This window comes from Cucurbita pepo, chromosome LG12, assembly GCF_002806865.2.
Source record: "Cucurbita pepo subsp. pepo cultivar mu-cu-16 chromosome LG12, ASM280686v2, whole genome shotgun sequence".
NCBI classification, from domain to species: domain Eukaryota; kingdom Viridiplantae; phylum Streptophyta; class Magnoliopsida; order Cucurbitales; family Cucurbitaceae; genus Cucurbita; species Cucurbita pepo.
In genome coordinates this window covers 2,600,068-2,614,993 of record NC_036649.1, presented here as the reverse complement: position 1 = coordinate 2,614,993, position 14,926 = coordinate 2,600,068, and the positions used below count along the sequence as shown (strand labels likewise).

The following is a 14,926-nucleotide window of genomic DNA, read 5'->3' as shown; positions in this document are numbered from 1 at the left end:
CCCCCCCCCCCCCCCCCCCTTCAGGGCCCAGCATCCTTGCAGCACACTACCTCTTGTCCACCTCCCTTCGGGCTCAGCCTCCTCAGTGACATATCGCCCGATGTCTAGCTCTCATACATTTGTAACAACCCAACCCCACTGCTATCAGATATTGTCCTCTTTGGGCTTTCCCGTCTGGGCTTCTCCTCAAGGTTTTAAAACGTATCTGTTAGGGAGAGGTTTCCACACCCTTATAAAGAATGCTTCGTTCTCCTCCACAACCAATGTAGGATCTCACACGAAAGCTTGAGCTCCAGATTTCCGAGGATATCTCCGGACAACCAAGCTCAAAGTTACATGTTATTGTAGATGAAACTCAGATTTTGAGCTCCTTAAAGGTATCCCATTGCTCAGTAATGATATAAAACAGAAGTCCAGGAAAGTTGAAGGTAAAAGAAAGAAGGGACTTAAATCAGATCACTGTAAGCCTAGTTTAAGATCATTAACCACTTCATTTTCACAAATTGTTGCCAAGAACAAACCCCACAACATAAGACAATCAAAATCACAGTACCCATTTGGATTTTCAACACCCATATGATGAAAAAGGAAACCCCAGAAGGATATACAAGCCAAAGAATGAAGAACAATGTCATCAAGAACTGATTAAAAGAAAAAATCAATACCCATGTTGCCTAATCGACGGTGACCAGAAGATCGCATAGCTCCATTGGATGCTCTTCACAGCGACAGCGAGCTGCTTTCGGAGAAACCCAGGTTCGCTATCACAGATTTCAGTTCCATTAGCCATTGTTTTCCAGAAAAAACAGAGAAACTCAAAAGAAACGATGAAGAACAACGAAAACCCACCAAGCCATTAGCCATAAGGAGCTTAAGATTTGGTTCAAACGCCACAGAATGGCGAAACCCAAAAGGCTTTTAGGCTTTAGCCGTGCGACAGAGAGTAGCAGCTTTCTGAACAGAAAAGTAATTACTGGAAAAAGTGGTAACCATCTTCTCAGATGCAACCCTTTTACAAATTTGGGTTTAAAAGAGAGGGCTATAATCGATTAGTTTATGATTAAAATCTGATCGAGGGGCTGACAAATTCTAATTTAGGGTTTACTTTTTGACTGACGAGACGATGAAATCAAATAGAAAGAGGAAATTTTTTCATAATTTAAGCTTGTTCGCTTCATAAACGAATCATTCTGAAAACAGAGTATTGTTTACTATTGAATGGGAACTTTTTCTATTTTCAAAATAGTGAAGGCTGAGCTCGTAAATTCTTTGACAAAATGCACCCGACACTTTTATTTTCTCAAATTTTTAATTTTAGATTTTAAAAAAATTACTTTTAGCAACTTTCATTTTTAACCCACCGTACTTATATTTTTAAATATTTAATAATTTAGTTTCTGACCCCCGAGCAAAAGAGAAATACATAAATGAATGGAGACTATATCTGAATTAGAGTGATCGTAGAAACTTCATGGTTAAGCGTGCTTGAGTGGGTAATGTGACTATGTCGCTAGGGAAGCTGGTGAATATTGAGGCCATCAAATGCTGAATATGGATTCTGAATTTTGGACGTGGGTCGTTAGAAATGGTGTTAGAGTGATACCTCTCCTAGTAAGATGTGCAGATTCGTGTTAGTCTGTGGGGATAGTTTTCACTCTTAAGAAGCAAGGAGTAGGTAACTTGATCATGTCGCAAGAGATGCAGTTGGGGTCATCAGGTGTTGAATTCTTATTCCGAATCTTGGGCATATGTAGTTATATAGCTGTCTGATTGTTTCAAACTTTCAATGTGAACCTGGCACCAAATCTTTAGGTTGTTTGAGTAGATTGGGCGACAGATCGACCATAGCAGTATTCCGGGGATATAAACCAAGACAATAAATGCCCTACAAACAGGAGTTCCTATCTTTACTGTCTATCAAACCTTCAAACTCTTATTCGTGGTGGAGTGCTTTGAGTAGGATGGATCTAATCCTATCCCAGCAATTAAACGAGTCCTTTGTCTCACCCATCTAACGTGGGAACTAAATTTTTTATTAATATCCTTAAAAAAATTTAAAAACCTGTTAAAAAATCGGTTAAAAAACTTGAAAATAACTTTAATTTAAAAAAAAATTAAAAAAACACATTTTAAAAATAGAACTTTCAAAAGTAATATTAAAAAGTTTATACGGTTGGATCATGTTTATCTAACATGTTATCAGAGTCATGCCCTAAATTTAGTCGTGCTGGTAAATCCTCAAATAGTCGTGCCAGTAAGAAAAAGAGTCAAGCCTCCTCGAAGACAGTAAAAAATGACTAAGACTCCAAAGGAGTCGAGCCTCGATTAAGGGGAGGCGCACTTTGTAAGAGGGGAGGGGTTGAATGATGAAAGTCAGCAAAGCCATGAAAGCTTATGCTCAAAGTGGACAATATCATACAATTGTAGAGAGTCGTGTTCATCTAATATATACGAGATGTCACGATTTTTTGTCCATATATTGATCTTAAGAATTTTTTTCGAGTATTTTTTTTTTTTTAAAAGTAGAGGTTTTTAAACGTAGTACAAACTCGACATTTTTAAACTTTTTAAAAAGACGTTGAAGGGTATTAATTAAACTTTTTAAAGTTTAAGAAATACCATTAAAAGTTTCGATCCGTAGATATATTTTTTAATTTTTTAAAAAAAATTTATAAAGTTGATGGATATTTTATTAATTTAGCCAAATATATATATATATATATAAAGATTTTTTTTTTTTAATTTTTGAAAATTGTAAATTTAATTAAGGGTTTGAATTAAAATTGAATAAAAATTATGATATAAATGGGAGAAGTACATACTCTTTCTATTTTTATAAAGTTGATAGATAAAAGTGATAAAAAAAGGTACGACAATAATTGACCAAATGGGCCCAAGGGATGCCTCATTTGACAGGGGTGAAGTGGGGGCAAAGTAGTAATTTTACGTTTTAAACCCAAATTAATTATGGCTTTATATGATATTGAAAAAAATAAGGGAAATTGTCAAAAATTGTAAGTGGTAAAAAAATTAAAAGTTAAATTATTATTTTTCGTCCAAATATTAATAAAATATTATTTTAAAAAATGCTCTTGTATTTTTTTAGTTTTAAAAAATTTTAAAGAGTATTTTTGAAGTATTGAAAAAGTTGGTATTAATAAAAGTTTGAATGTTGAAAGATATTTTGAAGGTTCCAGAGCGTTCTTGAAACAAAATTGAAGCGGCTTTCATCTAAAACTAGTCGTAAATATATATTTTAAACTGTTTTTAAAATTTAAGGGATCAATTAATTGATAATGCATGACAATAAGATGTTCATGAGATATATGAGAATTATATAACTGTGTTTAGTGTTACATGAAAATACTATCATAATTTTATGTAAATAAATAATATTTTTGCTTTCTTCCCCGTTATTTTCAACAATTTTATTACATTAGATACGTCTCACCAATTCTCTCAATAAAAACATAAACCAAACGTCCCATGAGAGCATTATTGTAAATTTTAAAAGTTTATGAGTATTTTTTTTTAGACAAAATACAAAAAATTGGGGTATCAAAAGTAAAAAGCTATTTAGCTCGTGAAACTAGAAACCCCAACGGAAAACCTTTCACAATTATGTCCGCTGAGAGTGATAGATTAGAAATTAACGTGATAGGTTACTAAGTGAGACCAATTTTAATAATAAAATTTAAAACAAAAAAATGCCACGAGCCCTTTATATACAAAGACTCGGGTATGAAAATTTATAGTATTATAGTAATATAGACACTTTATATACAAAGACTCGGGTATAAAAATTTATAGTATTATAGTAATATAGACATCTTTCATTTAGCATTTGACACGTAGATAATATATTATTTGTGTAATACATCGCATAATTATTAATTTTTTAAACAAAACCAGTTTTCATTTTAAAAGTTAAGAATCTAAATTTTTTATTATAAAAAAAAAGAAAAAAAAAGGAGATTTAAGTATCAAATGAGAGAAAATTATAAAGTTTAAGAGAAAAAAAAACGAAAATGATAATAAATTGTTAAAAAAGGGAGAGAAAAATATATGAAAAGGGTAACAATTACTTCAATTAAATTTACATTAAAATTTAATTTTTAGAGTTCGTTTACAAGTTTTTGAGCGTTAGCGACACTTCATCTTAAAAACAATTTATTGCAACACTCCTATTCATGATTTTAATGTTCCAAAACACTCTTCTAAACTCCAAATACGCTATGTTTTTACTCGAGTCGTTCGAATGCTACCAAATGACCAAATAAACACGTGAAAACGCTGAAATACATCACAAAATTAACAATAACTTACGCCTATTAGCAACTTGTTAAAACATTATACATCAAAAGTCCGAGTTGGAGCACAATCCAACCTCGACATAATATGTTCACATGATCACAATTAGTCGGATCAGGAAGGAAGGAGGGACGGAGGACTTCAGAATTCCATGTTGGAGTTTAGGGTCAAAGCAACCGAACCGAATCGAACCGAAAAACCACATATGTACGTTAAAATCATATAGTAGAGACTCTTTGTCGATCCGAGACCGACCTTCGAATTTCAAACTGATTGTTCTTTGTATCCTTACATTAAGGTTTCTTTTCCAAAAGAAAATCATTTCATCTCCTGAGATAAACAATCGGATCTCAATTCTTTTGATGTTCTTCACCAGAAGAACACGACTTCATACAAACAAATTACAGCAAGCACATTAGCAAGGCCCTTATTACTTACTTGCCTATTATGCTTTGATCCACAACATAGGGTAAAAGCTAACTTAATAGGTTCAATTTAAGTGGAAAGAAAGCAAACCTCAAGAGAAGTAACTCTACTGATTCTTCTTTAGCTTAGAACGGGAAGACGATGAAGATCGATTATCGTAACTGGATGCTCGAATAATGAAAAGAAGTGTTTCTACGAGCATGCCGAAAACCAATCCAAGGATACCTCCAGCAGCACTCTGAGAAACAAAAATTGATGCCCAGTAAATAACAGTACCATGAGAATCAGAAATTACCAAGTTTGCTTGAAGGTTAGACAGATATTCAATAAATACCATGATCGGATCGTGCCTAAACAATGCTCGGAATAAAGCATATCCAACAAGATAGCCCGTAAACATTATCAACACGACGTGTAAACCTGCAACAACCTCGTGGCTTGTTAAATATTGTCGTTCAGAAGGCAACAGAACACAAGAAAGAACCATATGATATGACAGATTTCAAAGGTTAACAAAGAAGTTCAGAATTATAAGAGTTCAAGAAAAACGTTCATGAGATGTACCGATTCAGACGATCTTGTGATACCCACATTAAAAATTATCAACAAATCACATAATAAAGATTTTGTTGATGATAAATCTCTGTTTTGTAAAATATGACAAGACCATACTATTCCATAAAACTGCAGGAGTTCAAGTAAAACGTTCATGAGATGTACCGATTCAGACGATCTTGTAATACCAATATTAAAAATTATCAACAAATCACATAATAAAGATTTATTGATGATAAATCTCTGTTTTGTAAAATATGACAAGACCATATTATTTCATAAAACTGCAAGAATTCAAGTAAAACGTTCATGAGATGTACCGGTTCCGACGATCTTGTAATACCCATATTAAAAATTAATAAAGATTTTCTTGATGATAAATCTCTGTTTTGTAAAATATGACAAGACCATATTAATTCATAAAACTACATTCAATTTTATCTTATACAAAAAATCCGCTCATATTTGAGTATATCATAAAAAGTAAATCGGTATAGATCGGCAATGTAAAACGACAAGGTTGCATACATACCGAACCCCAGCTGATCCTTGTAGGAAGAGAAAGGCTCATCAACTGGTTTCTTAGGTGCAATATCCTTCACTAGTTCCTGATAGGCCTTCCTCTCTGCTACATCCGCAAGCTTCTTCAGTCTAGCCTTTAACTCCTCACTCTGCATACACATAGCAATAAGTTAGCAAGCCCACAAGAAAAAATATGTTCTACCAAAAGTACTGAAACGTGGAAGTTTTAACATTTCAGCATAAAAAGTCAGTTTGGATTCCCATAAACGTGGTTCAAAGGCTCAATCTTCTAATACAACTTGCCCCAAATCATGCCTAGATTGAAGGGATTCAGGACATGAATGACATCATTAGCATGGTCGTAGAGGTACTAAATTGTGTGTTCTTAGTTCATATCCATGTCAAGTACTTTGGAGTTAATATACAACTAGTTAGAGCAGTGTTCACAACCAAATCAGCATGAAACCAAACATTGCACTCATTTCTTCCTCCTTCTCTCTTCAAGCTAGAGGAATTCTAATTAGATAACCTAATTTGCATGTTAATTATACCCCAATTTTCAGAAATTTCAAAGAATCCATCCATTTATTTGGATTTGGATTTCCCATCTTCAATTTTGTCATCAAATCATCACTCCGACTAATATAGAACTAGATAAATAAGATCCAAGATTAAATTATTATACATACCTTCTCCCTTGGTTTAGGGCTTGTAAAGACGAACTCCGATCCATTCAAAAGACGGAGCAAATCCGGCCGGGTGGACGATTCCGTAGCAAACCAGATAGCTCTCAGCGGCTTATACGGAACATTGTCTTGTGAAGCGAGATTTGAAGCAAGCTGCCGGAGTTCCTCAGAAATTCGTGAGTCTATGGACGCCGAGGTCAGAAATGAGCGAATAGCTTCGGTGTGAGCTATGACAAGACCAGACGGATGCGCCTGGTCGTTAATCATCGTAGAAAAGGGTTTTGCGAATCAAGAACAGCGATATCCTTCGCCGGCGAGACCTGTGGAAGAGACGAGAGCTTAAAGCAACTACAATGGAGTTCAACGTTTTAGTTCATTGGAGCGGTTCGGTTTGGTTCGGTCTGAGGAGATGTAAAACCAAACCGAACCGTTATCCCCAATCCTACAAAACACGTGTGACCCACACGGGAACACGTCCCATCCACCCGCTTCACGTTCACTCGGTTATACCCTTACACGCCTCCTTCGTGCGTGCCAATTTTCCCAATTCTGAATCACCTCCACACGCGCGCGCGTGCGAAACCCTTCCCCTCGCATGCTCGCACGCTTGAGAATCAATCTCTCTCTCTCTCCTTCTCCCTCTCTCCTCTGTCGCCGGACTAGCGAGTCGCCGGTGAATTCTAGAATCCATGCTCCTTGATTCTTCTCCGGCAGGAGCCAGACTGATCGACGGAAAGTTGTCTCTGGAGTACCTTGCCTTTCGCCGGAAAGGTTTCGTCATCTTCGCGAGAAACTTTTATGGTATTGTTGAAGATTTAGGTATTTGTTCATACGGATTTTTTTTTTTTTTTTNTCGGTTTTTTTTTTTTTTTTTTTTGAAGTAGTCGTTCTTGCAGAATTTGGTGCTGAGATTTGTAGGTGAAATTTTCGAAGGAATCAACTGGTTTGAGGTTCTGAACACGTGGTTTCTTTCTACTGGTGGAGATAAGACTTGGCGAAGAAAGGAAACATGACGTTCTTGAGGTACTGTAGATTTCCTTTTTCCTTGTAGACTTTCGAGTTTTTCCGCCGGAATTTCAAGTTGCTTTTTAGCTACGGGAACCACTCCCGTGTGTTGAATATGGAATCTCAGAAGTGAACTTTTTACGGTGATTGTGGAGAATAGGATGAACATCGAACACTTTTTAGATGAAGTTTCAATGTTCCAAGAAAATTAAACTAGTTTCGTACTTGTTCTGTCTCCTTCATACATTAAAGATGGCATATATTGAATATTCATGTACTAACTTGACTGAAAGTTGGAGATCTTGCAACTCTTATAATTTTTTTGAATTTTAATTGGATGCTTTTATGATAACAGTTTGACATGTGACAGTTAATATCCAGTTTCATTTTGTTGCCAGAGTACTCTTTCCTGCCAGATTTGTGAAGAAGTTCATGTACATAGTAGTAGTGGTACCATATGGAACGTGTTATCTGGACGTTAACTGTCGCTGAATTGAGAAATAGTGGATTTGCAGTAGAATAATTGATCGTAGACTAATAACGTCCTAGTGGTCTATAATTGGGAGCCAACGTGATTATGGCAACGGATATGCAAAAATTGATAGGTACAAGTGAGGAAGATGATGATGAGGATGTGGAGATGGATGTGAAAGAGGAGGATGATGAAGAAGATGATGGGGAGAAGCGGATTCGTAGTTCGTTAATGGTTGGGGATGATGGAGGAATGGTGTCGAGTGGTAGCAACAATAATCGCTTTGAACAGCACCAGGTACAGGAACAAGTGGGCACCCCCGGGGGTGGCCGTAGGTGTAGACCAGTTGAAGAGAAAGAGAGAACAAAGTTGAGAGAGCGGCATCGAAGGGCAATCACTGCTAGGATCTTGGCAGGTCTTCGGCGACATGGTAATTATAATCTCAGAGTTAGGGCAGATATCAATGATGTGATTGCAGCTCTTGCTACAGAAGCTGGTTGGGTAGTTCTACCGGATGGAACCACGTTTCCTTCAAGATCTCAGGTACTTGTTTAGTAGCCATTCCCTTGGATTTAATTAAGTGAAATCTCGCAATGATATGAGCATCATCCATTTCAGTTGTAAAACATGTGCTAAATAAATAATAATTACTAGCATTTGGCAAATCAACCTGCAAAGTTAATTGCAAAATTGCAACGTTTTGTTTGTAAGCAGATTTCATTCATCAACTTTATACTCCTATTATAGTTTATGAAGGTACACAGACATAGTAGTATCTAAATAGGCTGCGTCGACATTCCTTGAATATCACCTCGAACAAATTTCAGAAATACCCAAATGGGAACATTTCTCTTCAACATTTACAGGGCATCAAAGCTGCTGGAGGAGGTTCTACTGCAATAACTTCATCCTCTTCCCATATGGCGTCTCAACAAACTCCATCAACGTTCATTAGGGGAGTCAGTTGTGGCCTTAGGAGCTTGCCAGAATACAATGCATGTCGAATGAAAGGTGTTTTTTTGCCTAATTCGCCAACATATGATGCATCTCCAAATGCTAGATGTCAAAGTTCATCCCTGATAGGAGATGCCGTTGAACAGTCAGCTGGTCATCCGCTTATCAGTAGTTCAGTTGATGCTGTAGATGGAATGCAGGTAGTCAAATTGGTTGTTTCATTGCCCATCTCCGAGCCTGTTCTTGTTATTCTTGCTCATGCTTTCAGACACTGAGTGATCTCATGGATATGCTTATTCCTCACTATGGCATGTAGTTGAGGCATGAATATGACAGTAGTTGATGATGCATAACAAACACCTCCTCTTTTTGTGTGGTTTTTTTAATACCCGTGTATGCTTTAATTCTTTTTTAAATGGAAGTTCATTTTTGAATAAAAAAAATTTAAATTAAATTAAATCGCTTTGCATATTATGCTACTTGAAGCATTTGAAAACAGTGATAAGCACTTTGAGCTCCTTATTGCAAGTGCTGGCGTGATTGATTTTCATATATTTGATTAACAATGGGAATACATTCTGTAGCAATATATTGAACATTAAATGGTATTGTTCTTTGTAGATTGTTGACGTAACCCCAAAAATACCTGAACGTGATTTTGCTGGGAGTACTTACATTCCAGTTTATGTGATGCTGCCGGTAGGTGCCGTTTATTTTCTAACTGATAAATTTTGAATTTGGTTGATCTATTTTCAGTACCTTAAGTTCTGTTCCCTGTGAGTTCCTCCCCAATTCAGCCTTGTGTGAGAAAGCATCTTTTGGTGTTGATAAAAATGGGGTCATTGTTGGATATTGTTGCTGCTTTACATCGTATTTTGGAGCTACTAATTTACTTGTCCCTTTTCTGGTGATAGTTGGGAGTCATTAATATGAAATGTGAGCTAGTTGATCCAGATGGGTTGCTTAAGCAGCTAAGGCTGCTGAAGTCGGTAAATGTCGATGGTGTCATGGTTGATTGTTGGTGGGGGATAGTTGAAGCTCATTCTCCACAGGAATATAATTGGAATGGTTACCGAGGACTTTTTCAGATGGTGCATGAATTGAAGCTCAAGTTACAGGTGAAGTTATTATCTCATGTCGCCTCGACTCTTTTTCTCTCATGTTTTCTCTCCTGTAGGATGACATGATAGTTTTGTTTGTCTTCTAATGCTTAGGACTGGTGATAGTTCGTTCTCATATTTGTCTTAATCCTCTCTTTATAATATTCATTTCAATAGGAAAAGGAGTCTTTTTGAATATTTTATTACGTGTATTGCACTGCAGTTTAAATTTTTAGTTTTTCAAGCTTATGATTAAATATATTATCATGTAATCATATATATATTATTAAATAGATAAAATGAACCTTACAATTCTTAATGCACTACAGTTCTATACATAATTGTAAAAAATTAACTTACATTTCAATTTATGATTTAATAACTTTGTTGGAGCTATATGCCTTTAGACATATAAACTTACACCAGAAAGTTTATATTTTTGGCTTGCATAATACTTAGCATGTGGTTTAGGCCATTGACAATTGGTAATAGAACTCATCATTTTTTTAATGGCTTTGTTAAATTGGACTATGGTATTGGAAAACATTGAAAATCTTCATGATAGCTATTCACTCACAAAAGAGGAATTAGCTAAGTTATCGGTAAAGTTTCTTCGCACGTGCGCTTATGAATTGGAAGGAAGTGGACAGTTTCAACTTACATAGCTTAACTTATTCTTGTGAGGCTGACATTGTTTACAGTAGAAGATTGCTCTCTGCTATGGGGTGTTTCACTGGGAATGTTTCTTAGCTGGATTTTTTAGGTCATCTGCTTCATATAAATATACATAAACCACAACGCTGGAAAGTTTTACAAACTTTCTCATGTTTATGTTCCCCTTGTATAGGTTTCTTGAGCAATTTAGTCTCCCACAAGGGAATAATAAATTCCTTGGCGTTGCTCAACATCCAAGGAATGTATTGATATCTACTTGGATCTACATACTTCAATTTGAAGACATCTATGCTGCGTCGTAAACCTTATTTGGATATGGTGAATATCTGTTTCAGCCAATCTATTGGAGGCTGATTAAAAATTCTTCTGAATTTTTATGAGAATTCCTGCTTTGTTGTCATCTAAGACTTGAAATCTACATGTATTATTAGACATGCATCTCTTTTTCATTCAAATGGAGAGCTACTAACTTATTAAAGCAATAAAATTTAATCTTGAAATGCATGCATTACTTAACAATGCAATGAATTAAAGTAAATTTAGTGGTTGCTGTTGGTTCCCCCTACTTTTTAGTTTGATGTAGTTCTTAGAATTTTATTGTTAAAGCTTTTGTTAATCGAAATTTGTTGTCCGGTTTATACAATCCAGGTTGTGCTGTCATTTCATGAATGTGGAGGCAACGTTGGTGATGATGTTTGTATTCCACTACCTCATTGGGTTGCTGAAATTGGTCGGAGTAATCCTGACATATTCTTTACTGATAGAGAGGGAAGACGCAATCCTGAATGTCTCTCATGGGGAGTTGATAAGGAGCGAGTGTTAAGAGGCCGGACAGGTCTTGAGGTAACATTAATTAAAGATTACCATGAGATCATATTTAATTGTAAAGATATGAATTGAGCTTCTTGAAATTAAAAAATTAAGTATGCTTTCTGGGATGCTCAAGCTCTGCTGGATTCATTACCATAATAAAGTGGAGGCATATTTTGGAAACACTTTTCACTTTGGGAGTATGTCCTAGCATGCGCGTTTTATCGTTTATATTTTCTTTGGGCATCTGTTGATCCTGTGTTATAAGTCTCGGTTTCGTCTTCTTCTGAAACAAAAGGCCTTTATTGCCAAATGTTAGACTAGCTAGGAATTTCCCTCGTTACATAGATCTGCAAAAAATTTCATAATGTTTATTTTCTTTCATGTAGGTTTATTTTGACTACATGAGAAGCTTTCGTGTTGAATTTAATGATTTCTTCGAAGATGGAGTCATCACAACAATTGAAGTTGGTTTGGGACCATGTGGGGAGCTTAGATTTCCTTCATGTCCTGTTAAGCATGGTTGGAGATATCCTGGCATTGGTGAATTCCAGGTACTATGTTGCACTATGTAACATCATGAATTTTTCTCGCAATTATATCATAAATTTGCAATTTCATGGATTTTTATTCTTTCTTAAATCTTAAGTCCAATTTCTTACTCGATCTTCAAAGAAGAATGACTTCTCCTACTCCTCCTTTAGGATAGGATCGTCGTTGGTCCTTCTTTCACTAATGATCTAATGAGATCACCATTTGATAATCATTCGCGCGAACGCGTGAGGGATGAAACTTTCTATCGCTTGTTTTTCACTCTCAAGACAATAGTCTCTCTCTTCAATAAATATAAAGCGAAGCAAAGCTCAGGGCGCTAAAACTATTGTTTGGAAAGATTTATGTCTGTTGACAGCACCTATTCCAATTAAACTCTGGGAATTGAGCATGATCCCCCTGATCATTTTAGATTCCCTCCTAACTTTATCTACATTTTGTTTCTAATAATATCCCATCTGCTTCCGAAATCGTTCGTGTATTATTTTGATCCTAACAGTTTCTTCATTTCAGTGTTATGAGCATGATCCCCCTGATCATTTTAGATTCCCTCCTAACTTTATCTACATTTTGTTTCTAATAATATCCCATCTGCTTCCGAAATCGTTCGTGTATTATTTTGATCCTAACAGTTTCTTCATTTCAGTGTTATGAGCATGATCCCCCTGATCATTTTAGATTCCCTCCTAACTTTATCTACATTTTGTTTCTAATAATATCCCATCTGCTTCCGAAATCGTTCGTGTATTATTTTGATCCTAACAGTTTCTTCATTTCAGTGTTATGATCAGTACTTGTTGAAAAATTTGAGGAAAGCAGCAGAAGCAAGGGGACACTCCTTCTGGGCGAGAGGACCAGATAATGTAGGTTCCTACAGCTCTAGGCCACATGAAACAGGTTTCTTTTGTGATGGAGGTGATTATGATGGCTACTATGGTAGGTTCTTCCTTAATTGGTACTCCCAAGTTTTAGTCGATCATGGAGATAGGGTACTTTATCTGGCAAAGTTGGCTTTCGAGGGAACCCGCATTGTTGCGAAGGTAAGCGAGCCTTGTAAACTGCCAGTACTCTAGTTTGAAACATGTATTGTATATCTAGTAGCAAAATTAACTTAAGCTGAAAAATTATTTGATTAATAACTAGCATTGCTTGATTATTCACTCCACCTGCTATATGTTAAATTCTGAGCAGCTCTCAGGTATTCACTGGTGGTACAAGACAGCAAGTCATGCAGCTGAATTGACTGCTGGGTACTATAACCCTTGCAATCGTGATGGTTACGCTGCAATTATGGCAATGCTGAAAAAGCATTCTGCTTCTTTGAACTTCACTTCTGCTGGATTTCACATGTTAGACCAGCGAGAAGACTTTGCAAATTCGCTGTCTGATCCAGAGGCAGTAGTCTGGCAAGTAAGAACATAATATTAGACTTCAAATTTTGTTTAGATTCTGTAGTATTATACCCATTACTGGATTACTATGCCCTCTTTGACACTTCCTCGTGAACAATCCAGGTGACAAATGCTGCACGGGACAACAGTGTCGAAGTTGTAAGCGAGAACGCTCATCCTTTCCTCGACAGAGTAGGTTATAACAAGATATTGGATAGCGCCAAGCCCCTAGCCGACCCGGATGGGAGATATTTGTCATCGTTTATCTTTCACAGGCTCAGTCCACTTCTCTTAGAAAGACTAAACTTCATGGAGTTCGAACGATTTGTGAAGAGAATGCACGGTAAAGCCCTCGGTTTCTACTTCTCTTCCCGAAATCATATCCATAAGTCGGAATCATTAGTTTCTTAATATGAAAAATTCGGAACATTGCAATTGCTGTTCTGCCATTGACAAATATGTCGTCAAATGCAGGAGAAGCTGTTCATGATCTCCAGGTATAGCCAGCAAGAACATGTATAATTCATCTCTCCAGAAGTATTGGGAGTTGTCAATATATTGCAGATCAGGGTAATTGTTATTATTAGTTTCCAATTAAAACTTCTAGATATTGAGTCCATATTTATCGTCAAGTAGATGTAGCTGTTGCAATGATGTGATTCAACAGAACTTGTAAAAGGTATTTTATGCATCAATATTGAAATCACCATTTTACAATGGATTCCAGAGGCCATTTTATTTGGCACAAACACCAACCAAATCATTGTCTTTTTAAGGGTAGGTTGGATGTGAGATCCCACGTTGGTTGGAGTGGCGAACGAAGCATCCCTTATAAGGATGTGGAAACCTTTCCCTAGAAGACACGTTTTAAAACCTTGAGGGGAAGCTCGAAAAGGTAAGCCCAAAGAAGACAATATCTACTAACGGTGGGCTTTGGCGGTTACAAATGGTATCAGAGTCAGGCACCGAACGGTGTGCCAGCGAGGATGCTGGCCTCCTGAGAGAGGGACGAAGCAATTCTTATAAAGGTGTGGAAACCTCTCTCTAGCAAACGCGTTTTAAAACCTTGAGGGAAAGCCCAAAAGACGCGTTTTAAAACCTTGAGAGAAAGTCCAAAAGACGCGTTTTAAAATCTTGAGAGAAAGCCCAAAAGACGCGTTTTAAAACCTTGAGAGAAAGTCCAAAAGTGAAACTTGAAAGAGGACAATACATAGCAGTGGACTTGAGTTGCTTGTAGATTCTTGCCAGGGTTTTCAGATTTTCTTCTGAATCAGTTTCGACTTAAGTTATCGAGTGGTGTGCCAGCGAGTCCTTGAGGGAGTGGATTGTGAGATCCCACGTCGATTGGAGAGAGGAACGAAACATTTCTTATGAGAATATGAAAACCTCTCTAACATACGCGTTTTAAAATAAAATCGTGAGACTCACGATGATACAACCAGCGAGGAATTGAAAATCGAAAGAAAA

General features: G+C 36.5%; 3 protein-coding genes across 5 annotated transcripts in view; 1 reads left to right on the top strand and 2 right to left on the bottom strand.

Annotated features, from left to right (window-relative positions):
- LOC111807332 (transcription factor EGL1-like) overlaps positions 1-1,116 on the bottom strand; it is a 7,265-nt gene extending 6,149 nt beyond the window's left edge. The window contains exons 1-2 of one of the 2 annotated variants that reach the window (XM_023693009.1): positions 850-1,116; positions 666-761 (exon numbers count right to left, since the gene is read on the bottom strand). In XM_023693009.1, the coding sequence (XP_023548777.1) occupies positions 666-761; positions 850-857 (104 nt within the window). In that variant the 5' untranslated portion in view covers positions 858-1,116. Of the gene's footprint in view, positions 1-665; positions 791-849 lie in introns of those variants that run through there. The other variant, XM_023693008.1, reaches the window with a different exon arrangement.
- A 3,192-nt stretch (positions 1,117-4,308) lies between these two features.
- Positions 4,309-6,868, bottom strand: LOC111806888. The gene is made up of 4 exons (XM_023692400.1): positions 6,504-6,868; positions 5,825-5,963; positions 5,072-5,157; positions 4,309-4,975 (listed from the first exon to the last, which is right to left on the bottom strand). The coding sequence occupies exons 1-4, from the start codon at positions 6,765-6,767 to the stop codon at positions 4,844-4,846; spliced, it is 621 nt and encodes a 206-aa protein (XP_023548168.1). The 5' UTR covers positions 6,768-6,868; the 3' UTR covers positions 4,309-4,843.
- A 163-nt stretch (positions 6,869-7,031) lies between these two features.
- On the top strand, positions 7,032-14,180 carry LOC111806887 (beta-amylase 7-like). Of its 2 annotated transcripts, none has more exons than XM_023692399.1 (12): positions 7,032-7,271; positions 7,397-7,523; positions 7,904-8,520; positions 8,844-9,131; positions 9,553-9,630; positions 9,846-10,049; positions 11,355-11,549; positions 11,906-12,070; positions 12,848-13,108; positions 13,260-13,478; positions 13,583-13,802; positions 13,934-14,180. In XM_023692399.1, exons 3-12 carry the CDS (start codon positions 8,083-8,085, stop codon positions 13,960-13,962), a joined length of 2,097 nt encoding a protein of 698 aa, XP_023548167.1. In that variant the 5' UTR covers positions 7,032-7,271; positions 7,397-7,523; positions 7,904-8,082; the 3' UTR covers positions 13,963-14,180. The 2 variants fall into 2 exon arrangements, with proteins under 2 accessions (XP_023548167.1, XP_023548166.1); XM_023692398.1 differs by having other exon boundaries at positions 7,032-7,301.
- The last annotated feature ends 746 nt before the right edge of the window (positions 14,181-14,926 follow it).